At 51.3% G+C, this 26,481-nt stretch overlaps 1 protein-coding gene across 4 annotated transcripts in view; it reads right to left on the bottom strand.

Annotated features, from left to right (window-relative positions):
* KLHL22 (kelch like family member 22) overlaps positions 1–26,269 on the bottom strand; it is a 36,581-nt gene extending 10,312 nt beyond the window's left edge. The window contains exons 1-5 of one of the 4 annotated variants that reach the window (XM_070626820.1): positions 25,893–26,269; positions 20,280–20,545; positions 11,019–11,184; positions 7,442–8,160; positions 1,501–1,693 (exon numbers count right to left, since the gene is read on the bottom strand). In XM_070626820.1, coding sequence (XP_070482921.1) covers positions 1,501–1,693; positions 7,442–8,160; positions 11,019–11,184; positions 20,280–20,506 — 1,305 coding nt within the window. In that variant the 5' untranslated portion in view covers positions 20,507–20,545; positions 25,893–26,269. Of the gene's footprint in view, positions 1–1,500; positions 1,694–7,441; positions 8,161–11,018; positions 11,185–20,279; positions 20,546–20,705; positions 21,529–25,892 lie in introns of those variants that run through there. The other 3 variants (XM_070626823.1, XM_070626822.1, XM_070626821.1) reach the window with 3 other exon arrangements.
* Between the last annotated feature and the right edge of the window lie 212 nt (positions 26,270–26,481).

The raw sequence follows: 26,481 nt of genomic DNA, 5'->3' as shown, positions 1-26,481 counted from the left end.
TCTCACTTACCACAATTGGCAACTACTTTACTGATTTGTTTAGTACTTAGAACGGTCTCTTTTGCTAGGCTGTAAACATCACAGAGGGGGACTGTTGTCATTTTTTATCACCACTGGCTCCCCAGGACTTAGTATATGGTAAGCCCTTAATAAATAGTTGATGAATGAATGAACTATGAAGGAAGGACAGTGGCAGTCAGAGAGAAGCTGGTTGAAGGCCAAGGCTGCCCCTCTGTGGCCACACTCGAGAACTGCAGCTTCCCAAGCCAGCCTCAGACAAAGAACCCCTCCAGACCCTCCCCCACCCACCCACTCCCACTCACACCCTTCTGTGCCTCCTGGAAGTAGAACGGAATTCAGGAGACTGTCCTGTCCACCAGGTCTCAAGGACTCCCTGATCTTTCCCATGCAAAACCCACTCCTTTCTGCAGGACAGGGGTAGGGAGTATCCAGAGGGGCTCCCTTCCCCAAGGAAGCAGAGGAACAAGGAGCAGGCCAGCTTTCCCTGCCTGGGAGGAACCATGGTAGGAACCCCTGACCTTGGAGGTCAAGTGGGCTGCAGGCCCATCAGGAAGACCACCCCCCCCGCCCCCCCAGCCCCCTGAGGTCAAAGTCTAAGACCCTGGAGGCTTGGGAGAAGGGCGAGCGATCAGGGGGAGGTGTGGAAAGAGCTCAGAAAGGCAGGAGTTCTTGCCAAAGTCCCAGAACCAGAACCAGTGTGGCAGAACCCTGTGTGTCTCCCACAACATCCTCTCCCTCTGGGGCGCTCGGGGATCCCCAAAGGTGTCCTGGCCTGTAGCATGTGCTCCACAAATGGCAATGTCGGTGCTAGAAGGGCACGGAGCCTGCTCTCTGAGGCTGGGTGGGACCCGGGATATAAGAGGTCAGCAAGCCTCTTCCTCGCCCTGGGATTTCATGTCTGATTCAGGGGCCAGGGTCCCAGTACCCAAGTCTAAAAGACAAAAGAGCGGCACCTCCTAAAGCAGCACCTTTCCACAATGAACATACTCTAAACATCTTCAAATTTCAAAGAACCAAGGTATTGTGCAGGACACACGTGATTTTTTTTTTAAACATGAAAAATATAACTTATAAGACCCCGCCCTCCAGGAGGCCCGTGGGGGAGAAGTCTGAGGCTTCATCTCTCTCAGTGCCCCTCCTGTTTAACATCATCTTTGGACACACCCCAGCTCATCTCAGCTGCGCTGAAGGACAGAAAAACAGGAGGATTCTGTGTACAATTGAACTGCAGGGTTAAAACAACTTCCTGGGGCCAAGGTGGTGAGACCAAGAGGCAGGTGAAATTCTGGGGAATGGGGTCTGGATGCTTGATGAGGTTCTCCCTAGGTGGCTGGCTGGACCTCAGGGGTCCCCCGCCCCAATCTGAGTGCAGAGTCTTTGGAGGGATGCAGACTCTGCTCGCTGGGCCTGGCTCCCTGGCCTGGCCTCCCTCTTGATAGGAAAGTAGGCAGAAGGCCCCTCCTGGAGGGGCTTCCTTACCTCCCTCTTAAGTGGGGCCACATAGGCCCAAGAGTTGGTGGCGGGGTCGTAGCGCTCCACAGCATTCAGGTCATTGTGGTAGTCGCGGCCAGCCACCGCGTAGATGTACCCGCCCACCACACACACACACAGGTCGGCGTGCTCCTGCTGCAGGGACTGGATCTGGAACCAGCGGTTGTGCCTCGGGTCATACCTTTTGAGGGGACACGAAGGCAACACATCACTGACAGGTGAGAGAGCCTGCACAGCAGGCCTGTACCTCTTGCTCCACCCATGTACCCTGAACCCTCCCCCGGCTGCCCCCCAAAACCAGTACATGCCCCCCCACAGCCACATCAGCAGGCTGATACACACCTGGGTGGAGATGCGTCCCCAGCACGCAGCCCAGAAGCCGTAGCCAGGAGCCTCCTGGATTTCTGCCCAGGAAGCCAGTCCCTTCCAGGCGGAACCTCTTGGGTGGTTTCAAGTCCACCCCAGGCTGCGCAATGGCTGTTCCTACAGCCACCTCCACCTCACCTATCTCACCTCATGGTCCTCATGGCCCCGTCCCCATTCAGGAAGGCCCCAATTACAGCCTCTCAACTGCACTGGCACAACAGGCTCTGGGCCTCCAGCCAACTCCGACATTTCCTTGCATGGTCTGCCAGACACAGCCCACCCTTTCATCACTTCATGTGCCTCTCCTAACTCTCCTACTGCCACTCCCACAGCTTTCTCGACCTCCCCAGCTGGAGGAGTGGGAGTGCTACCTCCCACAATGAACTGTGGGCACCGTGAGGGAGGGGTCCTGTGGGCTCCCAGGCACTCCCACGGGAGGAGAGATGCTGAGCTGGCTGCAGCAGGGCCACGAGGCTGGAGAAGCACTGTTGGGCTGAGGGGCTACCTGGGAGAGCGGGCGCAGGGAGGGGAGGGAAGCGGACCTCTGCTGAGCTCCTGCTCAGCCCCAGCGCCACACTAGCACTGTTATGAAGCTCGTTCTCCTGACAAGCTTGTTCTGACGTTGCGCCACCTTCACACCCCTTTCACAGGAGATGCAGCTGTCCCCAAGTCACAGCCTTGCCTTCTCCTTCTTTCCCCATCAACCTTGGTAAAAAAGTCTAGTCCCCAAGCAGCAGCTTCATTCTGCACTCCTGCCTGCCCCAACAATCCTCTGAGGCCCCCTGCCCCTCTTCTGCCTTCAGAGGGCTTCCCATTCTCAACTCAGGGGAGCTCAGCCACTCCAGAATGACCAACTATCACCCCTTGCTTTCTCCTGCACTTTGAACCCACGCTGCAGACACCTTCCAGCTGTCTGCAGCTGGCTGCTCACCTGTCCTAAACAGAACCCTGCACTCCCTCTGTCCATCCGATCCCATCCTCACCAGCAAAGCCACTGCTCACACCCTGAAATCCTTCGGCCTCAGCCCAGCAGCTGAGGCTCTTAGCAGCCCAAGCCCAGACCTACCTTTCCAGCATTCAGCCCTGCCCCAGGCTTGCCCAACTCCCTGGGGGTCTCCCATGCTCCTTCCCCCTCTCCATGCCCCAGGCCTGGCACTCTGCTGGGCACCCAGGCAGGTATGCTGTTTGGGTGAATACAGACGATCACAGAACCTCAAGGGGGCCAAGACCCTGTGAGCCCGAGGCCCAAAGCCTACTTTTTCCTGACCTGTATCTGGCCGTTTCCCCTGGGCATCACCCAGCCAGCAGCATCTGAGCACCTCACCTGCTTCTGGGAACCTCCTTGCTCAACAGCCCAGGCATAGTCACAGGCTTTTTCAGATAAGTATGTTGATTTCTCCATAGTGAGACCAACTCCAAAGAGGACCAGCTGAACTTCAACTGGCTCAGGAGAGAGTGAATAAAGTTTTCTTTGGCCTGTGCTGTATGCGGGTCAGTGAACAGGTCAGTTTCATCCTCTGCCCCAAAGCACAAGTCAGACGTGCTCTACAGCTGCTTCTTCCTGCCCGTGCCATGTGGCCAGCCTCTCCGTGCCAGCTAGGAATGATAGGAGACAGGACGCCTCAAGAGTCAGGCCAACAGGAGAGAGAGAACATGCACCTGGGTCAGTGAATGCTGGCTCTGCCCGTCCAGCTGGCCACATCCGAGCATCAGTCTTAACTGCTCACTCAGTTTTCACACATGTCCAATGGCGGACACGTGTGCCTAAAAAAGCATCATGAGGGATCATAAAGGATAACACACATTAAAAGGTCTTTGTTAACCTGAGGGGAGTTTGTGAAGGACCGAGGGTATGTTCCTAGACCTCAGCGCAGCACCTGGCTCAGGGCAGACTATGCACTGTCTACTCCACTAAACAAAGGAGTAAGATTACCAGCAGTGAAATCATACATTCACTCTACAAATATTCACTGGTCACCCAATGCGGATCAGGCATGGTGCTCAGTGCTGGGAATCCAGAGGGAAACAAGAGACAAGGGCCCTGCTTTCCACTGCAGCATGGGAAACAGGCTAAAGAGAACAGAGCACACAAGTGCTCCACAAAAAAGTGAGTAAGGAGAGAGAGAGATCTACCAGGCAGCAGCGGCTGGGGAGGGCAGAGGTCTCCTGATAAAGTAGTGTTTGAGCCCTAAATGACCGGGGGTTAGGGACCCAGCCAAGTGAAGGTCTGGCTGGGGACAGGCAGCCAGTCCAGGACACGGCGCTCACAGAAGCCTGGTTAACTGGCTGAGATAGTGCCTTCCACTGCGCTTCCTTCCTGTACATGACATTCATTCATGTACATCTCTTCTCCCCTATTTTCAGTCAAGCGCAAGTCAGCATCTTCCAGCAGAGTGACGCAAGACTCTCCAGATGCTTTTGCTTACTTCCTTCTGGTTCTCCTGCCCTCACAGTTTCCTAGGCTGAGTTCATTTGGATTTGTGGTTTCGGATTTAAGGAAACACACTTTCCACACACACACATATACAGACACGATACATCAATAATTTAGACAGGACCACAGTTTTGCTGACTTCTTATCTCCTCACTGTGTCCTGTAGCTCACATTTTCTTCTTTATTGGATTAATCTTCCACTTTGTCAGAAGAAATCCTCAAATAATATTTCTTTCAAATAAAAACAAGCTTTATAATTGCATATAAGGATATAAACAGTTTTAGTCACTTTAATGCCGATATTTTATTTTTTGCTGAGGAAGATTCACCCTGAGCTAACATCTGCTGCCAATCTTCCCCTTTGCGTATGGAAGCCGCCACCACAGCATGGCCACTGACAGATGAGTAGTGTAGGTCCATGCCCAGGAACTGAACCTGAGCCACCAAAGCAGAACTTACCAAACTTCACCACTAGGCCACCAGGACTGGCCCTAATGCCAATTTTCGATCATCCTACTGCAAACTCAGAAGTGAAATCTAGAGTTGGTACAAATACGTGCTGGAGTCCTTGTTAAATTTAGTAGCCTGTTTTTCTTCTGTATTTTCATGACTTAAGCATTCCCATGACTATTAAAGAAGTCCATTACAATTTAAAACATTTTTTGAAATATAGTTTAAAATATTAATAGTCACGGAAATGCCTAAAGAAAAAGACCAGTGACTACCCTAAGCAGGGTCAGGACCCGAGGCAACGTACGAGCAGTTACTACCGGTAAGGGCACAGTTGGTATTCAGTAGCCCAGAGAGCTGGAGCTATGGAGAAGGTGCAAAAGCAACGTGGATGATATAGATGCAGTCAAAGAAAGAAAAGAAAAGAAAAACAGTGGTATCTTGGAGACAAATATAATTTGCTCTTAAAGAGGTAACCTTTAATATGCAGTTTCTGTACCAATGCTTTAAGATATAAACTGGTAGGGCCGGCCCATGGCCGAGTGATTAAGTTCACACATTCTGCTTCGGCGGCCCGGGGCTTCGCCGGTTCGGATCCTGGGCGCGGACATGGCACCACTCATCAGGCCATGCTGAGGCAGCGTCCCACATGCCAACAACTAGAAGGACCCACAACTACCCACAACTAAAAATATGTAACTACGTACTGGGGGGCTTTGGGGAGAAAAAGGAAACATAAAATCTTAAAATAAAAAGATATAAGTTGGTAAAGTCCCTAACATCTCAAAATGTAAACCCTAATTTACTGCAAAATCTGGTTTTTTTACATTCTGAAAGACTGTAGGTTCTCAGGCTGGTGAACTATGAAAGAGGAAAAGGAAGAGAACCAAACTCTTGGGCCATTCCCCTGGGTTGATGAACGAAACCCAGGGCCCTCCTTGCCCCCTCGGCCAGCCGCTCTGTGCCCTCGCTCCTCAGCGGTGCCTGCTCCACCACACACGTCTCACCAACCCCACCTGCCAGTGATCTGACCTCTTGACTGGAGCTGAGGCTGTAGTTACCTCTCACAGGGGCTGATGTCAGCATCTTCCAGAGTTCAGCTTGGGTCTTACAGCTCATGTTCATGAAAGGGATTTTTAGACCAGTCTTGAGTGAAACTGAATCTATGACATGTAACAGGGCAGACTACAGGGGCAGGCAGCATCCCCTGCTGTCGCCCCCAGGGACGCCCTGCAGGAGAGCCCTGCGGCCTCCCTGAAGGCACACAGCCACCCCACCCACCTTGTGCTGAGGGCCGGAGACGACAAAACTCTGGAGAGGTCTGCTTTGCAGGCCTGTGGGTTGCTCTCAGCTGGGAGGTCTGGCCTTGGCCCTCCAACTGGGAAGCTGAGCTCCCTAAAAAAAACCTTCAAGGCTTGGCAAGAGGAAGGCCTGAAGCTGGTGCTGCCACATCCACTAGGGATGGAATTTGGTTAGGGAGAAAATGAAGGCACTGTTTCCTCCTTTCTGAATTCAGCCCGTCCTCCTGTTTAACCACAACACACTGCCAAGCTTTGGTCTCATCAGTTTAACAAAGGTGATCACTTCCTGAGGTCAGGAGAGCCGAGGTGGCTGAGGAATGGCCATCTCCTCCTTGGTCACAGTCACCATACTTACGTCACTGTGCTCACTTTGGAGGGGCATGGCCAGACCAGACCCCACCCCCACCCCCACTCCCGAGGACGGAAACACAAACACAAACTCAATCAGCAACTTGCTGACAGCGACTGGAAGCAGTTAGCAATCTCTCTCTCTGCAGTGCCTTCTTTCAGCTTGCAGGGGGCCAAAAGTTCCCACAGGCACCAAATCCCAAGAAATCAAACCAAAGTACAGCAGAGGGGGCCCTGGAAACCTAACGGTAGCGGAGGCTATGGGGATCTGCCTTACTTCCCTTGCTCTGCCCAAAAACACAGATTTGAGGGATCACAGCCTGAGAGTCCTACAGACCACGGCGGGCCACAAAACCCCCTCTGGAAAAACTGCCTCCTCCAGGAACCTCACGCCCAGCACACAGCTGACCACAAGGCCGGAGGGAAATCTGGCATGAGGCTCAGCGATGCCTGTTGGCCTTTCCTGCTCCCCTGGGCTGAGGACTGTGCGCTCGAAGGAGTTGCAGCAACAGGAAGCCATCCTCCACCATGGGCTTGTGGTTAGAAGAGCAAAGCAGACAGATGAAGGGAAGCTCAGATGAGACATGTCAAAGCTCAAGAGGGCAGGATGGAAGGAGCATCCCGTCCAGTGCTCTCAGCTCCTAGGCCCGACTGCCCTTCCTGCCGGGGGCTCCCCTCTCCTGTGCTCAATCAAATGCAGTCATAACCCAGGCCCTCACTGACAAGACAGCAGATATGACCCAAGGTGAGTGGGTTTCTGACAAGGAGAAGGGGACAAGAGTGAAAGAAAGCATTCCAGGTGTCCTTTTCCTTATCTCACTGCCATCCACATTCGCCAGATTAACCTGGACTTTATTCCACAAAACAGGTGTACCCCGACAAGTGCTAAGACTGATTTAAAAGGCCGACTGCCTCAGCCCCCAGTGACGTACCCTTTGCAGAACCCACCTGCTAACCAGCCCTCTGGGCCCGAGACTCCTGCACCACAGCATCACCCACGACCAAAGTATGGCCAAGGGTCTTTTCCTACCTCCAGCATCGGGACTCGGCACGGAAGCCCTGGACGTTATTGTCCCCTCCAATCAGATACACGAAGTTGTTGAGCACCGCGATGCCCTGATTGGACATGCGGGGGGCCAAGGAGGCGGTGAAGTGCTTCCACTCTCCCAGCAGGGGGTTCAGGTACTTGGCCTGGTCGCTGAGGACAGTGGACGGCGTGGAGTGAATGCCCCCGAAGCCCACAACACACTGGAAGTCCGACCGCAGCTCCGTCTGCGGGCCCTGCAGGCTGGGCTGCAGGCTCTCATTCCGGTGGTAGAGGAGAGCGCTGGCCACTGTGTCTCTCAGCGGGCTGGGGTCCAGCTTGTCATGCAGCCGCTGGAGGACCTCGGCTTCCATCAGGGGAAACCGCACTGTCTCCAGGAGCTTGGGGGGCTCGTGCAGCGAGATCTGGTCAGCCTGCACCTGCTCCAGGGTGTAATGGTAGAGCAGGGCGCCCTCGTACACCTCGGTCTCGCAGGAGACCTCCAGGCGGTTGCTGCTGAGGAGGGAGTAGACCTTCTCCAGGGGAAGCTGGCGATACTTGTCAGTCCGTGAGAAGGCCACAAAGTTCTTGAGGATGTAGGTATCGAGCTGCTCAGTCAGACGGCTCAGGTCAAATAGCTCTGCCAGCCGGTAAACGTCGAGGATGTTCTCCTCATCCACCCAGGACATAAGGAAATCACAGCAGAAATGAATGATTTCTGGGATCTGTGAAGAGAAGAAGACCCATTCAAGCCTGGAGGTAGTGTCTGGACATGGGAGACAGTATGAGGGCAGGGACGTTGCTTATTCGGCTGTTGGCTGCAGTTGCCCCCGTGCCCCTTCAAGAGTCCCCCCCTTTTCCTGATTTGGAGGCTGGAGCAGCCACTCTCCCCCAACAAATGAGAGATGACGGGCCCACTGCAGAATAACTGGGTTTGAATCCTGGCTTGGAAGTGGTCTGCGGCATGTTCTTAACCTCTCTGAGCCTCAGTTTCCTCATCTATAAAATAAGGGTAGTTAAAGTCGGGAGGAAGAAATGAAAACAAAATAGTACACAGGAACTACCTGGCACAGCACGGACCCCTGATATATATATGCCTTTCAGATGAAAAGTACTGGATCTCCAGAGAAGCAGGAAGCAGAACAAATGCCAGCTATCCCTGGTGTGGAGGCACCTGGGACCCCGCGGCCCCTCCGCGGGCTCTCTAGAAGACACCCAGCTCTGTTCTCCTGCCACAACCCCCATAAGTGGAGGCCCAGGCAAAGCTGCAGGGCCAGGGGACCCACCCTCTGCCCCAGGAGCAAGGCCAGGAAGCGCCCATGCACTGAGAAGCACCAGCAGGGCATCCTGGGAACCTGATGCCGAGTTCTTGAAAAGCTGGAAGCCATCCTGCCTGGCGGAGGCCCGTGGGACTCCGGTGAGCGAGGAGGCTCCCAGGTGGCCTGCACCTTCCCTTTCCCAACCGCAGAGAAGAACTGGGGGTTTGGGAGGAAGGCGAGAGAGAGAATGGCACTTGGGTGGGAGCCGAGAACTGGGCTCCAGGGCTCAAGAGCACCCTGTGATAAGGGAACAGACGCACAGCAGAATCAAAGGACACAGACGGAGGGGCTCTAGGGAAAGCTGCCCAGGTGGGGCTAAATGCTTTAGGTAAACTGGAGTTTAGACTTTCTCTGTGGGAATACTTCACTTACCCAGCATCATCAACAAATTACCAGTGCACACAGAGTAATTCTGCTGGCATCTGAAGCTTATTAAATATGTTTAAAATATTTTCATTTTTATTTTTTCTGATTCAAAAGACATTTAGTGCTTGCCAGGTGATATGCTAAGGGCTGAATGGAGACCTGCAAAGTGCCCGTCTGCCCCGACGGTGCTTTGTGAGGTCCTGAAAGTCTTCACTGATCACCTGCTTTCTCCCTCAGCAGGCACTTCTGCTTTGCCGCTTCTTCCTAAAATACTACTTTTGACTTGTCGTGGGCCAGGACACTGAAGAACCCAAGCCTCCCAGCACAAGGACTGTGTTACCCTCCCCTTCCCGACCTCGTTGTCAGAGCAGCAGGCCCTCTGCCAGGTGGACTCTCACAGAGGAATCACACCAGGCCCACCCCATGCAGGAGCCCCACGAGAGGCTCAGAGAAGGGAACTCGTTTGCTGGGGGTGACCCATGGGGACAGTCTTGCAAGGATTCAGACTCTGGTCCCTGAGGACACCACAAAGAGTCTGAACTTCAGCTCATGCAGGGCACAGCACATGGGGGGCAAGCCACCAACAGTCACTGGCTACAGAAACAAATAGAACCTGATGGGCCTATTGACTTGGAACTGTTATGCCAAGTAAAAGTTGCTTTAAAGACAACATTGCATAGAAGCTCAGTATGTTAAAAATAAAACAAAACAAAGCCGGGTTGCTGGAGCCGAACTGGAGGCTCCCCCTCCCGTGCTGCCCCGGCAATGGCTTTGGAGGCGCTAAGGAGAGCTGGCCAAACCTCTGCTGTGAGTGACGGTGGGCAATAGCAGTTCACTGACCAGTAGGAGAGAGGAAAGCGGTGTTTGGGAAGATGGTTTGGTGTCGATGTGCATGATGGATGCGGGGAAGAGAACAAGGCAGGGACTAGCTGGGAGGGAGAAACTGAGAGATGGAAGCCAAGGCAAAGATGAGGACATGGAAACAAAACAGAGATAGCTACAGGTAAGATTTACAAGGATAACTTGTCCAAACTCGGACACAGGGAATGAAGATGGAAGGGCTCAAGGAGACACAGAGGCTCTGTGCCCAGGGCACTGGCAGAATGGCTGTGGGATATGCAGACCAGGGGGATGGGGAGGAGTGTGCGGTGTGGAGGAGATGGATGCTGAAGGAAACTTTCTGAATTTTGTAGGGAAACAAGTATTCAAAGTTGAATGACAAAAAGGAGAGCAGTTTCGGGGCCAGCCCGGTGGCACAGCGGTTAAGTGTGCACGTTCTGCTTTGGCCCAGGGTTCACCGGTTGGGATTCTGGGTATGGACATGGCACCGCTTGGCAAGCCATGCTGTGGTAGGTGTCCTACATATAAAGTAGAGGAAGATGGGCACGAATGTTAGCTCAGGGCCAGTCTTCCTCAGCAAAAAGAGGAGGATTGGCAGTGGATGTTAGCTCAGGGCTAATCTTCCTCAAAAAAAAAAGGAAAGCAGTTTCAAAGACATCGACAAGGCCATGTGGAGAGGAGAGCAGAAAGGGCCTGGACAATGCTGGGGGAAGCTCAGCTTCGCCAGATGCCTGCACTACAGAACAACACATACTCGGATTAGGGTCAACCACTCGTTTACATGCAGAATCTTTCCAGTGGCAGGGAGACCCAGGCAGAGGGGAAAGAACCAGCAGAAGAGCAGAGGCAAAGGGAGAGCAGGTACCTGGGCCAAGAGGTGTTCGGAGTGGCTCTGCTTTGGTGCCCAGGGCTGGCTAAGGTATGCACCACCTGAGAGCCTCCACCCTGCCCACTGTCTCCTTCGCTGCCTGACCCATCCTCAGGCCACTGCCAGGTGGGCACCTGGGAAAAGCCCGCCTAAGTATGAACCTGCACTACTCAAACAGGGAGAGCCTCACCTGAAGCTGGCAGGCGGCAACCAACGTCTCCTGGACATTGCTCAGGCTGAGCTCCAGCTCGGAGGTGTATATGAAATGCAGGATTTGGCACATGGCATTGTAGGACACACCGTGGATCAGGACCTCTTCCTGCTCCATCTCCTTCAATCCCCCAGCAAACATTCCTCTGCAAAGTGAAGACATGAGACAGTGGAGTTATATCAGTGGGGAGGCCAGCCCAGGCCGCAAAGAGCAAGAGCATGTGGAATGGGGAGCGGGCTGCCCCAGCAGTGGTGTGGGATGGGACATTGGCTCGCTCCGTGCTCTGAGCACTGAGTCATCTCAGAGAAGGCACCCACAAGCTCCCAGTCAAGTTTGGGCAACCATCCTAGAAACTGCCGTCTCCATTTCATGTGCCCCAGGGAGTCGCACACGAGCTCCCTGAAGGCAGGAGTCACAACTGGCTTGATTTCAGCTGCATCCACTAGTAGGCTTCCTGGATCGCGGCAGCAGTCCAGAGCATGTTATGAAAGAACGAATGAATGGATGGAAACAAGTAATAAGTCATTCCATTCAACATATATTTACTGAGTGTCCACTAAAGGTCAGGGACCATTCAAAGAGCAGAAGGAACAACAGTGAAGTAAAGTGGCAAGATTCCCATGTACACAGAGTTTAATGCAAGGGAGGAGGCTAAAAGATTAAAAGGTGAGGTACCTCAGATTACAGAAATGCCAGGAAGGAGTGTAACAGGCGTCTGACCTGGGAGTGCCGGCTGGAAGAGCAGAGAAGGTAGAGAGTGATGAGGGGCAGGGAGGGCCCACTCTGAGGAAGTGAGATGAGGCTGGGTGGCACCTCACCAGCCAGGGGATGGCATTCCAGGTGGAGGAAACAGGTGCCCACATCCCAGGGAAAGGATGAGCTTGGCCTGCAAAGCAGCCAGGGCGAGGAAGAAGTGAGTGGGAGGTGAGACGGGACCAGGTCCTGCTACCCCCTGGGCAGGGGAAAGTCCAGATTGAAATCTGAGCATAATGAGGCGCCACTGGGGAATTTTACTCAGGAGAGTGGCGTGAGCTGACTTTTCAGACTCGTTGGCCAGAGCAGAGAAGCTAGAGAAGAGGCAGTAAGGTTTCTGTAGGCCTGGGGAGGGCCAGGTGGCTGGAGAGCTGTAGTTGAGGCCACCCTGAGACCAAGTGGAGAGAACACGCTGAGAGCAGGGAGGAATCAGGGCCTTTGGCTGGGGTCGTGGTGCAGCAGCTGGGCAGATGGGGACTTGGGATAAACAGGGTCAAAGAGGGCAGTGCAGTCCCACTGTGGCACCATCAGTGTGAGGCGCCCCAGAGGAGACATTAATTAGGTGTTCAGAGGGAACAGGCAGCAGTCAGGGGAGACACCAGGGCTGAAATATGACAGTCGACAACATGGAGATGATAGAATAGCCATGTTTACATTTTTTTTTTTTTGACTAGGTGACACATATACTGGGTAGAAGACTTAAAATATGTAAAAGAGTGGAAGTCTGTCTCCTGCCCTTCTCTGCTCCCAGATATCAGTTCCCCTCCCCAGGGCAGCGCTATCCCCAGCGGCAGTCCATGAACCTTATATTCTGCATCATGTTTTGACTTGACAATACATCTTGGAAATGGCTCCTGATCAGTACACACAGGGCTGCCCTTCTCCCTGGAAAGCCTATCATAAAGGAGTTACCCGTTCCTGCTGGGGTACACTTGGGCTACTTCTCATCTCCTGTTGTTTAACTCAATGAATGGCCAGCCTTACCCACATGACATTTTGCTATGTGCTGCCAGGACTAATTCCTATGAAAGCAACTGCTGGGACAAAGGGTTTATACAGATTTACACTTTGATAGTATTGTCCACATGCTATCAACCTTGTAAGGGAGAAGCCCTGTAACGAGTGGGACAGACAACTTCATCAAATGTTTAATAGTCATTTATATTTTCTTTTCTGAATAGTCCACACTCTTTGCCCATTTTCTATTAGACTCTGTCTTGTCAATTTGAAGAAATCTGCCCTTTATGGATGAGTTGAATTTCTTTTTTCTACCTGAAATCTTTTGATTTTATGATGCTTTTTGCCATGCAGAAGTTAGTCTGTTTTGAACGCAAATTTATCATTTTCTTTTTTTGCCTGTGAGTTTTGCATCAAACTTAGAGATAGAAAGGCTTTCTCCTTCTGAAATTACATTGAAAAATATTTCCCCATGTTTTCCTCTAGTTTTTTTGTTTCATCTTTCACATTTAAAATTGTTTATCCACCTGAAATTTATTTTGGTACAAGGTGTGAAGCAGGGGTCCCACTTTCTGTTTTTCCAGATGGTAACCCCACTGTCACCTTCCCCTACTTGTGACACCATCTTTATTCCTGATGGGGTGGTATCTGTGTCCAAACTCCCTAAACCCTTATCCAATCATCTATCTGTCTCCATGCACCAGAAGCACAGTTTCAATGACTGCGGCTTCATCATATGTATTGATATAGGGTAGGGCCAGTCTCCTTTTGTTATCTTTGTTTTCAACACTTTCCTGGCCGTTGCTTCCTTTCTTAAATTTAGACTTTAGAATCAGTTTGTGCAATTTCCCCCAAGAAACCCTCTTGGTATTTTAAACATGTTAAACATCTAGATTTTTGTAGAGAGTGTCAGCATCTCTGTAAGGGACACATCTCTGTAAGGGACATCTCTGTAAGGGCTTGTTTATCTGTCATGCCAGCCTCTGGGTGTCTTTGGAGGTCTTGCAGGTGATCTCCCCAGACCTGGCACATGTATGTTATATTCATTCCCAGACATACCACTACACACGCAGCCCCTTGCACACTGTCCCATGCTCTGCAGTACTTTGACTCACTCTTTGGGGTCGTCTGGCTGGCTCTCCTGCACTTTCCAGGACTGTGCTATTGCACACCCGGGACCTCCAGAACCACGCTGGCAACAGTGGGGATGGCAACACTGGAGCACTAACCCCCCAGAGCAGGGTGTGGGCACTTGGACTGACTCAGATAGACTTTATCATCTTAAGAAAGGATCCATGCAGGGGGCTGGCCCCACGGCCGAGTGGTTAAGTTCATGCACTCTGCTTCGGCGGCCCAGGGCTTTGCTGGTTCGGATCCCAGGCGCGGACATGGCACCGTTCATCAGGCCACGCTGAGGTGGCGTCCCACATAGCACGACCAGAGGGACTCACAACTAGAATATACAACTATATACTGGGGGGCTTTGGGGAGAAGGGAAAAAAAAGAAGATGACTGACAACAGTTGTTAGCTCAGGTGCCAATCTTTAAAAAAAAAAAAAAAAAAAGGAAAGAAAGGATCCATGCAATGCGTGGACCTTGACTGGATCCTGAATGGAGGGGGAACGAAGGAGACATAAGGCATTTTGGAGACAATTAGGAAAATGTAAATATGGACTCAAGATCAGATGAAATTATGGAATGACTGTAAATTTTCTCAGATTTATAATGATATCATAGATGTGTTAGAGAAGGTCCTTATTCTTAGAGGCACACTGAAGTATTCTGAGAAAAACTGTCATATTTGCAACTTACTCTGAAGTGCATATGGCAAACTGTCAACACTTGATGAATCCAGGTGAAGGGCACAGGTGTTCACTATGTCTATCCTTCAACTTTTCAATAGGATTGACATCTTTCAAAATAAGAGGGAGCGAAAAAAGGCCAAAAGAAAAATAAAATATATATCTACTTCTTTTTTGTTTTTGCTGTTTTTAACCAAAAATAGATGTTTAATTCTTTATCGTAGCCTTACTACTTTTCTGTAACTCTGAAATTATGTCAAAATAAAAACTTAAAAAGAAAAAAATTTTAAAAGTTGTTCACACCTCATACCCATTGGGATGGGCACCATCAAAAAAAACAAAATAAGTGTTGGCAAGGATGTGCAGAAATTGGAACCCTTGTGCACTGTTGGTGGTAAAGTAACATGGTGCCGCTGGTATGGAAATTTCTCAAAACTTAAACATAGAATTACCCTATGATCCAGCAATTCCAATTCTGGGTGTATATCCAGAAGAACTGAAAGCAGGGTCTCCAAGAGATATTTGTACACCCATGTTCGTAGCAGCACTATTCACCACAGCCAAGAGGTGGAAACAACCCCAGTGTCCACTGACAGATGAATGGATAAATAAAATGTGGCTTATCTATACCATGGAATATCGCTCAGCCTTAAAAAGAAAGGAAATTCTGACAGATGCTACAACGTGGATGAGCCTTGAAGATATACATTATGCTAAGTGAAAGAAGCCAGTCACAAAACAAGAAATATAGGATTCCACCTATAAGAGGTGCCAAGAATAGTCAAATTCATAGAAACAGAAAGTAGAATGGTGGTTACTAGGGGCTGAGGGAGGAGGGAATGGGGAGTTGTTTAACGGGCACAGAGTTTCAGTTTTGCTAGATGAGAAAGTTCTGGAGATTAGATGCACAACAATGTGAATATACTAACACCACTGAGCTGTACACTTAAAAACGAGTAAGATGGCAAATTTGATGCTATATGTTCTCTAAAATCACAATTAAAAAAATAAACATGTTCACCAAGTACCCAGCAGCAGGAGACCAACCAAATAAGTGGAGGGCACGGACATCACAGAACACTGTGCAGAACAAGGGTCACCTATACTGCCAGGATGTCACAACCAGATGTCACAAGGTGCTAGTGAGCTGCCTCTGATGTAAGGTGGGGGAACATTTCCTGTGTGGGCTTATTCAGGCCGCCAATTTCTCATCCAAACCCTTGAGGCCAAATATGTTTCAGAATTCAGAAGGCTTCAGCTGGAGAGACACTGTACCCATGTCATATAGGATGTCATGGCCCCCCTGGGTCTAGGTCAGTACCTCATATCCAAACACCTTAATATTTCCAAAGCAAAATGTATAAAGATGCACACTAAGTAGGATAAAAATATAGTTAGCCTCATATCAGTTCAGGGTGGGTTTTGTAACCACAAAATGAATTTGTGCCAAAGTTATATATTAAAAAAAACACAAGGGGCCAGGCCCGTGCTGAGTGGTTAAGTTTGTGCGCCCCGCTTCAGCGGCCCAGGGTTTCGCCATTTGGATCCTGGGCACGGACATGGCACCACTCATCAAGCCATGCTGAGGCGGCATCACACACAGCACAACCAGAAGGACCTACAACTAGAACATACAAACATGTACTGGGGGGCTTCGGGGAGAAGAAGAAGAAGAGGAAAAAAAAAAAGATTGGCAACAGACGTTAGCTCAATTGCCAATCTTTAAAAAGGAAAAAAAAAAAGAAATGTAGGAGAACCCAGCTTCTCCCTCCGCCGACAAAGATCAATGATTAGACAGATTGAACAGCCGTCCATGAACAAAATCAGCCCTGGGAGACCTCTAGAGCACACTTAGAAAGCTTTTACAACACAGTGCAACAAAAAACCAAAACAAAACAACTTTCAATTTCAGACCTGTTAGGGGTTGAGAATTACAGACTAGTATTTGCCAAAAAAAAGTGTATGGATGAATAGGAATGTTTAAAAAGGGTTCCCGTGGTGGTGGGGGTGAAGTGGGAGAGCAGGGGTAAAGTGTCACTTCACTATTTTCCCATCTATTCAAAAAGCGTCTTAGCTGCGGGAATGGATGCTGACTGTTAGACGCCGGCCTACCATGTCCCTAGTGGCCATATGCCAGGTGGCCCTTGGTTGATTAGCGCCTTGCATTGTAAGAAAGATTCCCTAACTTGGAACTACCTTTTGTTCTAAGAACAAAGCTCACCTGGGCGAGGATCTACGACTCTGCAAGTTACCTTATACTTGGTGCAGCTCCGTGTGCCCAGGTCTCACTGAAGATTTCACACTGTCACTCGTAAACAAGCTGCACTTTTCTTTCTGTGTCAGCTACCTGTCCAATTTTGATACCAACATTATGTAACTTTTGTAAAAAAAAAATTTGGAAACTTCCTTTCTTCTTCTCTGCCCTGGAAAAGTTTAAATGGTATTGGAGTCTGTTCCTAAAAGACACAGCTTCCCTGGGACGCATGGGGCTTTATGCTTTTGTGGAGAACATAACTTTCTCTTCCGGGGGGTACGGTTCTATCAATTTTTCTTTTCTATAAAATCATCAATTTTATCCAAATTTTCAAAATCTCAGGGACCAAGTTGAGCAAGGTCATCTATCTTATAATTCACAGATGGCATTAAAACTAAGGGAGGGATGAGATGACCCAGGGAGGCTGTATACAGGACAGAGCCCTTGGGTCCCTCTGACACGCAGTGGTCAGGGAGGAGCCAAGGAACCAGCCCAAGAGAGGTATACAGGGCAAGCAGGCAGGCACGGGGTCATGGGAGCCAAAAGAGATGTGCCGTGGAAAGTTATTAACAAAAGCCAAAGAAAGAAGCCCTAAGTACAGTGTGCCTAGTCAATTCCTAAAGCGTGCATGGAGTGTGTACCAAAGGAGGCTTCCTGAAGCTGGGCTGGGGTGCAGGCACCTCCCAGGACCAGGGCAATTGAGCTCTCTGCCCCCAAGGGGCCAGCGGCACTGGCCCTGGGAGCCAGAGGCTGGGAAAAGGTGAGGGACAATTAGGGAAGGCTCCCCAGAGGAGGAGGCCCCTTAGCTGGGCCTGGAAGGAAGATAACGCTCTGCAGGACAGGAAAGGCAGAGAAGGGCAGCACTGCTGGGACTAACAGCAAAAGCACAGAGGCAAGAAAGCCGTGGACCATGACAGGAGAACAACTGACCTGGCTGCTGGGTTCCCAGAAGGAAGACAGATGGACAAACAGTGGGAGAGGAGAGTGGGACAGGGGCACCTCCCAGAGGGATGCGGGACACGGTGCCAGGGGACTGTGAACAGGCATAGCCTCAGGGCAGCGATTTTCAATCCTGAGTCACACCACACACTGGGTGGGTGCGCCAGCGGTGAGGAGCATCATGCGTGGCTTAAAACTACATTGCAAAAGTGCTTCCTATTCTTCACAAAATAACTCAAACACTGCAATAAGGGGAGAAAGTCAGACTTCGGTTCTCTTCTCCCTTGCTCAATTCCCAGAGGTCAGCGTGTATCCTTCCAGACTTTCCAAGTGGGCTCATGTTACTCTCTTGCACTTTCCCACTCCCTAATGCCTGGTGCTCACCCTCTCTCTCAGCAGGCACTGATCCACCAGCTTATAAACAGTTGCACTGGACAGCCTCCAAGAACAGAAGGATCATCGTCAGCGCCCCTGCACCGTGTCACTTAGTGCCTGCCATGACATCCCACAGGACACTGAGACATCCACTGCAGGGCCCAAGCTACAGGCCAGCCCACCATCCAAAGCCCTTCTCTCTATCCTTGTCCACATCAGACATTACAAACCTTTCTCATGTTTACCAGTCTAACTGGGGGGAAAAAAGGGTCCTTCATCATTTTAACCTAAATCAAATAACCGAAACGATCATAATAAAGTAAACATGCTAAAGCTTGGGAATGATCCATTTCATCTGTTTATGTGTATGTGTGTGTCTATATCTGAGATGAGCCTGAGTTCTCCCAATGTTGTCACTCCCCACCCACCCCCACTCCCAATGGAAGGGGGTGTCAACATGCACAGTAACCACGCCTGAGAGGGGAACACCTCCCACGAGAGGTCCACCTGAGGGTGGCTGTGGAAAGGGCTAGGATTTGCTTCTGGAGGATGTGGAAAGCCACAGGTTTTCGATCACTTAGGGAAAGGCGGCATCTGTAAGTGGCCTTTAGGAAGAGTGCTGTGACACTGATGGTCAGGATGGCATGCGTGCAGAGAGGAGCTCTACCCTGAAGGGCTTCGAGGGTGCATCAAAGAGGTCCCACTTGTTCCAGAGCCCCCTGCTGGCCCCTTTCACATAGGCCCTAAGCTGGCTGTTCCTCTGCTAGGAGGGCCCTGAGTCCTCCCCGAGGTGGTTCTCAGCAACCCCATGCCACCCACCATCCTGGAAGTTATCCTGAAGCTTGGTAAAGGCCTTGGCGAGACCCTGCCCTGTGAACTGAAGGGATGCTGCCGTCCCTGGACATGGAGGCTCCAAGGCACCACTGGGTCACGCTCTCCATAAACTCCTCTGGAGAACAGGAGGCACTTAAATAAATACTTTTGCTCTATATTTCCTAAAATCAAAAAATGAGAACTACAACTGAGGCTTGACAAAAAAATTAAATAGACTCAGAACTGGAATGGAACAACTTGGGCTGCAATTCCCATACAGCCCCAGCTGATCGCTGCAGGTGGGGCCCACTCCCTCTGAGCCTCATCTTACCTGTGCGAAATGGGGGCAGTGGCACCCATTCCTCCAAATGTGCCAAGTGCTGGAATGCGGTCATGCAGGAAGCCATGAGAAATCCCAGAGGGACCAAAGAATCCACAGGGAGGGTCAGAGGCAGAGACCCAAGGGATGAGAAGGTGTGAGCCAGGAGGTGGATGGCCAGGGAAGGGGCACAAAAGGGGTGACTCCACACATCACAGCTGTGTGGATAATCACCTGGCCTCGGCTTCAGATTCACAGGGACCAAACATCCTGAGAAGTGCCCAGAGCTCATGTGGGCTTCCAGCTGGCATTACAAGAACACTGGGTGGGGGTGGGGCAAAAGACTAAGGCATAAAGTGTTATTATGTCTTAAAAAAAGATATGTGGGGGCCAGGCCCATGGCCAAGAGGCTAAAGTTTCACACACTCTGCTTTGGCGGCCCAGGTTTGCAGGTTCACATCCCAGGCACAGACCTACTCCACTCATCAGCCATGCTGTGGAGGCATCCCACATACAAAATACAGGAAGACTGCCAATGGATGTTAGCTCACAGCATATCTTCCTTTCTCACCAAAAAAAAAAAGATATGCATGCGTATAAAGAGAGAGACAACAAAGATGGCAAAATGCTAACAATTGGTATTAAGGTGTTCATAATACTATTCTTTAAACTTTTCCACAGATTTGAAATTTTTCAAAATGAAATGTTTTATACCAAGATATTGTACTTACAGCAAAAAATTCATTTTATAAAGCGCAGTATTACAAGCAAAGCCAAGTATATCACATTAAAAAGAAAAGAAAAAGGAGCATGCCCTAGAGATGGGATGGCTGAAAGAAAAACAAACCCTAAGACCCCTCTGTCTCTCTCGCTGTCGACCAAACTGCCGAATGAGCAGTGGAAGAAGCTCAAGGGGGAGACCTGGGAGGTTCCGGAGGGCTAACACATCTACCTAGTGGAGCCAAGATTTTTTTGGGTTATCTTACTTAGAACTGGTGTATGTAATTCACCTAAAGTAATCAACTCACCTGAAGTAATCGCAGGACGCAGCCAGCAGGATGCGATGGGCCTCGATGTGTCTCCCCTCCACCACCAGGACGACATCAAAGAGGATGCCGCTGTCTCGGAGAGCCAGCAGCCCCCGGAGTAAGGCCTGGGAGTGCTGTGCACTCCGGTAGGTGTTGTTGACGCAGTGTGGGTGTGAGGGCTGCACAGGCAACTTGCACAACTGAGTGAACTCCTGCTCTTCCGCCATTCTGACCACGACACCAGACCTCACCACCGCGGCTGTCAGCTGGCAAGACAGAGGGGACGGGAAATGAGCTGGGGAGGCGACACCACATCATGCACAACTGGGCAGCTCTGCCCACAGCGGCACCTGCTGTTCACAGCACTCCAGCTTCCCTGTGCTGTCTCTGTGATCTCAAACCCCTTAACTCCCTCTCCCCTCCTACCACTCGTCCAAACTTGGGGACTTCTCCCTGATGACCTGTGTCCCTTCATTGCCAAGAGTCTTCAGCCCATTGTATCTCCTTCAGCGTCACTGTGAAACAGAAGGGTTCTGGAGACACATCAGCCTGGGTTGGAGCTCCCATCCCACCACGGACTCGCTGCAGGACCAACCTGAGTCTCAGGTTCCTCAACTGAAAAAAGGGAAACAAATGTCCCCAGCTCGTTGGGAAAATCTAGAATTAGTACACGATGAACATAAACATAAGAGCCCTCAAGGGCTCTTCCTCTCACCCACTGACAAAAAACAAAACTGGATTCCCCACACAGGAGTGGACGCACAGAAATGACAACAGGCCTGAGTGGTGGTCAGGAGACCCAGAGCTGTGCCCAGAACCTGCCTTCTTTTACTGAGATTCTTAGAGTCAAGCACAGTAACTCTGACTAGACCTGGTACAGATTTGAGATCATCTGCATCATGTTTTAAATTCAAAGTTACCTTCTAAAAATTGAGTCAGTATATTAAAAAAAAAAAAAAAAAGATTTGAATAGGAACCTTAAAAACCCAATCAGTGAAACTAACCTACTGCAAACACTTCAACCGTGCCCTTTCAACCAGCCAGAAGCGACCATGGACAGCTGGCTGTTCTAAGTCAGGGGGTGGCCAGTCCTGAACCACATGGTGTGGCCAAGCTTCACACTCTCCAGGCCAGCCAGCTAGCAGGTGGGAGCCAGGGGGCCACCTGCCACACAGCTGTGAACACCTGCCTTCCCCACCTCTGGTTATTCCACTAGCCCCTTCCCAAATTTGTTTCTTCTCCAATTCCCTACTGTATCTTTAAAAGAGAGATGAAAAATAGCCCCAACTACAAATCTTGCCAAAAACAAGAGAACTCTCTCCTCACTACTGGGGCTCAGGAGCACTGCCCCCCATTGCCTCCTCATCCCCCAGGACCTGCTTCCTCTTGACCCTCCACTGCTTCCCGCCCACCACGCTCAACTCTCCTCTGTGCTGGCCCCCTCAGTTGGCCTCTGCCCACCCCCCCTCTTCTCCACCCTGGACTGGATTGTGCAGAAACGGCCAGAACCAAGGCGTATCCCCGTGCTGACCACCACTCTTGCCTGGAAACTCTGCCCTATGACAATGCCCCCTTTTCTGACATCTTCCCCTCACCAACACACCCTGTCCCAGCCCACCCCTCTTTCCCAAGAGCCCACCCCACATTCCCCCAGCTCAATGCCTAATACAGCTAACAGCCCTCCCAACTGGTCTAGTTCTGTTACTGGGTCTCAGTGATCTCTCTTCCTTTCTACCCCTGGGGTCCGATAGACTCTCTAGTTTGGATTCCTTCCTCTCCCATCTCAGACAGTCATCCCTTATTCCTTCACAGCTACCACTTCGGGTTAGAATGCAGCAGTGACATCCCAACTGGTTTCCTACCTCCTGCCCCAACCTCCCTGACTCCCCAGAATGCCCCAGAGTGTGCCACCTGACTTCTGGCGCCCTACTGCCTCCTGCTTGAGGCTCTTCCTCGTGATCTGGCTCAAAACGCTCCTTCCCCTGTAAGCTGTCACTAGCCCTTAGACCAAAAGGGACACCTATCATCCTCTGAACACCTTCAGACTCCCATCCAGGCCTTTCTGTCTCTTATAACCCTGTATTGGTCAAGGTCCAGCTCAATCACTTCTGTCACTGTGTCAAGAACATGACAGGAGTGCTTCACCACTGAAGCTGTCCTATCTACCCACCACAGGGAGGTTTGTCCCCTTGGGGGCTGGGGCTTTATCTCACTCACACCTCAACATTCCATGGCTGGTTGTGCCATTGGCCAACCACCCAACTCTGGGCACTTAGCTCATATCTCCAAGCCTTGGCTTCCTCCTCACCACCAGGACCATCATGGTCCTTCCATCACCACCCAGGTCCTTCCATCATGGAGTCAAGAGGGCCTCCTTCTCTGGGGAAGGCTTTGAGGACCAACTGCCCCAACAGACATGGAGGCCCCCGGTGGGCCCCCACCTGCTGTGAGCACAGCAGCCCCTCTGTCCTCTTGGGAAGGGATGGACAGCAACTACACCTACTGCGAGTACAGAGTACAATATAATGGGAAGACCGCTTCCTTGGGCAGACAAAGCACATTCATCAAGCACAATTTAAAGAGCTAAGCTAGGTGCTGAGGGGGATGTGAAGAGAAATGAACCAGTTCCCTTCTCTGAAGGAGCACAGCTCAGAGTGCAACACATTCAAGACCATACATCACAGCCTTGTTCTTAGAGCAAGCACTGGACACCAGAATGTCCATCCTCAGGGGAATGGGTGTAGCGACACAGTAATTAGAAGAACACTAGACAACGGGTGAAATGAGCAAACTAGAACTCAAGCTACAGTCCCCAACGTGGAGAAATCTCAAAGCCATGCAGAGAAAGAACGGCACATTGCAGAATACGTATAGCTGTCCCTCAGCATCCGCAGCATACTGGTTCCAGGACTCCCTGCGGATACCAAAATCTAGGGATGCTCAAGTCCTTTATATAAAATACATAGGGGCCGGCCCGGTGGCGCAGCGGTTAGGTGCGCACGTTCTGCTTCTCAGCGGCCCAGGGTTTGCCAGTTCGGATCCCGGGTGCAGACAAGGCATCGCTTGGTATGCCATGCTGTGGTAGGCGTCCCACATATAAAGTAGAGGAAGATGGGCACAGATGTTAGCTCAGGGCCAGGCATCCTCAGCAAAAAAGAGGAGGACTGGCAGTAGTTAGCTCAGGGCTAATCTTCCTTGGGAAAAAAAGAAAGAAAACATAAAATACATAGTATTTGCATATAACCTATGCACACCCTCTCGTACACTTTACATCGCCTCTAGATTACTTATAATATCTAACACAATACAAATGCTATGTAAATAGCTGTTATGCTGTATTGCTTAGGGAATAATGTCAAGGAACATGTCTGTATATTTTCCGTACAGACGCAACCACCACAGGTCTTTCGACCTGAGGTTGGCTGAATCCGCGCATGCAGAACCCAAAGATACCGAAGGCCAACTGTATGGTATAATTTTGTTTACAAAAAGCTTGAAAATACACAATACTGTCCAACATTGCTTATAAACAGGTGTTATGTATAAAACAGTACAGACACGTTATAGGAATTCAGGGTCATGATTATCTCCAGGAAGGAAAAATGGAAAGTTTTATTTCTTTAACAAAAAAAAGAATCAAGTAAGGCAAAACATTAGGATCTGATAAGAGAGGTGGTGTGTTATTCTCTGTGCTTTTCTGTTAAGGTGAAATATTTAATAAGATTCTCCAACTTATTTTTGAATACGTAACATACTCACGTGATTCAAATTCAAAAGGCACGGAAAGGTGTATTATGAAACTGAAGTTTCGCTCCCACCTACACCCCAACCAGATCCTCCCCCAGAGGAAACTACTAGTATTCTACTTTGCCACACATCCTTCCAGGTGGCAGCTATGGATTCACAGGCAAACCTGTAAATCTACAACAGTTCCCCTCTTTTATTAGCTTTTGCATATGGTAACTTCATATCCCTCCCACAGTAGATTCTATGGAAACTGTATTTTATTTAACCAATCCTTTTCAGAGAGACATCTGGATTTCCTACAATTGTTTGCTACTGCAAACAGTTTTGCACTGAAAATCATTTAGATGTGCCATATATGCAGCATTTATCTGAGGAAAATTTCCTAGATACAGAACTGTCAGATCATTTTAATTTGAATGTACACTTATCATTTTAACAGATACTCCCAAATTGCCCTCCATAGAGATTTTATCAATTTATTCTCCCACCAACAAAGTATGAGAACCTGATTCCAACCACTCTAGCTCACCAATAGTGTTTCTTTTTAATCTTTGCTGACTTAGATGGAAAGCATTTCACAGTGTAACTACATTTCAGTAATTGACAAAATTTCAAAAGATTAAGTCAGACACAGCACATCCTTCGTGATTCCTTTCCCATGCCTGTTCTGAAATAAAAAATGTTCTTAGGAGCTCACTCAGTGGCACCTTCACCCTCCTATTCATTTTACAGGGGCTACTCTATCATGAAGTCCTTCCCTAGATTTAATTCGCCACGGCCCCATAACATTCTCGATTCTAGTCATCACAAGCAAGGCCCCTCCAGCCTGTACGTTCAAAGCTTTAGAGGGGAGCAGGAAGGAAGTTCTATCTCAAGTAGGTACAAGCTGAAGGACATAAAATCAATTTTTATGAACTCATGGATGACAGAGTCAAAACCATTTCTGAAAAATTTTCAACTCAACCCCATTTACTGAGTAAGCACCCTCAGTCCTCTCTAGGGCTCCCAAACAGTGTCCACCCTCAAGAACCCCAATCCTGGGCAGCATGAAGCAAGGTTTGCAACAAAGGAAAAGGGGGCAGCTCGCGAAGAGGAGAGGAGGGACTGGGTCCTAACTTCCAGAGTGGGAGCCTTGCGGTGCGCGCCCACGCCGCCGCGCTCTGGAAGGAGTCTCCCAAAAAGCAGAGCTGGAACGGCTCGGCGGGGCGCGCCTGCGGCCCCGGCCCGGCCCCACGGGCCCCGCGCACGAGGCGCCGGGAGGAGCGGGCTTCGAGGCGGTAGCAGCCCCGCGACCCCCGCCCGCCCAGGACTGGAAACAGAAGGGCGGCAACCGCTTCGGGACGCAGCGATCGCGCCCTGACGACGCGATGTCACGCTTCTCTCTGGAAACCCCGCGAACGGGCGCCGCCGGCTCCATCTGCGGCAGCCCCAGGCCCCCGGCCCCCGGCCTCCGCTGGGCGCGCGGCTGAGGAAACTGAGGCTCGCAGGCCACGGGCCAAGGTCACGCCAGGTGGCGGCAGCCCCGCCCCGCCCGCCTGTTGCAGGACCGCCCGCGCAGCGCCGATGGTCGCGGCAGGGAGGCCGCGCTCGGACACTCGGCGGGCGACAGGGCCGGCCCGGGGGCCGCGAGGCCAGCGCGGCCCTCAGCGGCGCGGAGGCCCCGGACCGCGGCGAGCGCCAGCTCCCAGCCTGGCCGCGCCCGGGGGTCCCGCCCGCCGCGTCCCCGCCACGTCAGGCCGCGGGCTCGCCTCAGGCCCGCGCCCGCGCCCCTCGCGCGGCTCGCCGGGGCCCAGCGGCCGCCCCCGCCCGCCGCTCGCGCCGGGCGGCCCGGCCCGCCAGCCCGCCGGCCCGCACCTCCCGGCTCACCTGGAGCCGCCGCAGGCCGAGGCCGCACTCGCGGGAGGCGGGGGGCGGCGCCTCGGCGCGTCACGTGGCCGTGCCGCGCAGGCGCCCGGGGGGCGCGAACCGAGGCCAGGGGGCCCAAGCGGGGGCCCGGGCTTGGCCCGGCCAGGCCGGGGAGGAGGGGTTTGCCCGCCGCAGCCCTCCGCTGGGGGCGGACCGCCTTGGCTCGGCGGAGAGGGGCCTTTGCTGCCCCGGCGGCCTTGCGTTTCTGCAGCTGGCGCAGCTCCTGGCACCTGGCGGGCTGGACGAATGAATGAGTGACTAAATGAAGGATGCCTTTTGGCGAGGGTCGTGCCTGTAAATCCCTTTCCCTCTTCCTTCCCTCAGTCCCTCCCCGAGTCCCTCGTTCCCTCACTCCTTCGTTCTCTCCCTCGCGACACGTTCCCTCCATCCCTCCCTCCCTCTCTGCCTCCCTCCCTCATTCCTTCTCACTTCCTCGTTGCCTCGCTCCCTCATTCTTCCCCTCCCTTCCCTCTCATTCCCTCCATCCCTCCCGTCTCTCTCCCTCCCTCATTCCCTACTTCACTCACTCTCTCTCTCACTCCCACATTCA

This window comes from Equus przewalskii, chromosome 7, assembly GCF_037783145.1.
Source record: "Equus przewalskii isolate Varuska chromosome 7, EquPr2, whole genome shotgun sequence".
Classification (NCBI taxonomy): Eukaryota; Metazoa; Chordata; class Mammalia; order Perissodactyla; family Equidae; genus Equus; species Equus przewalskii.
Note: the sequence above shows the minus strand (reverse complement) of the source record. Positions and strands in the feature narration are given on the sequence as shown.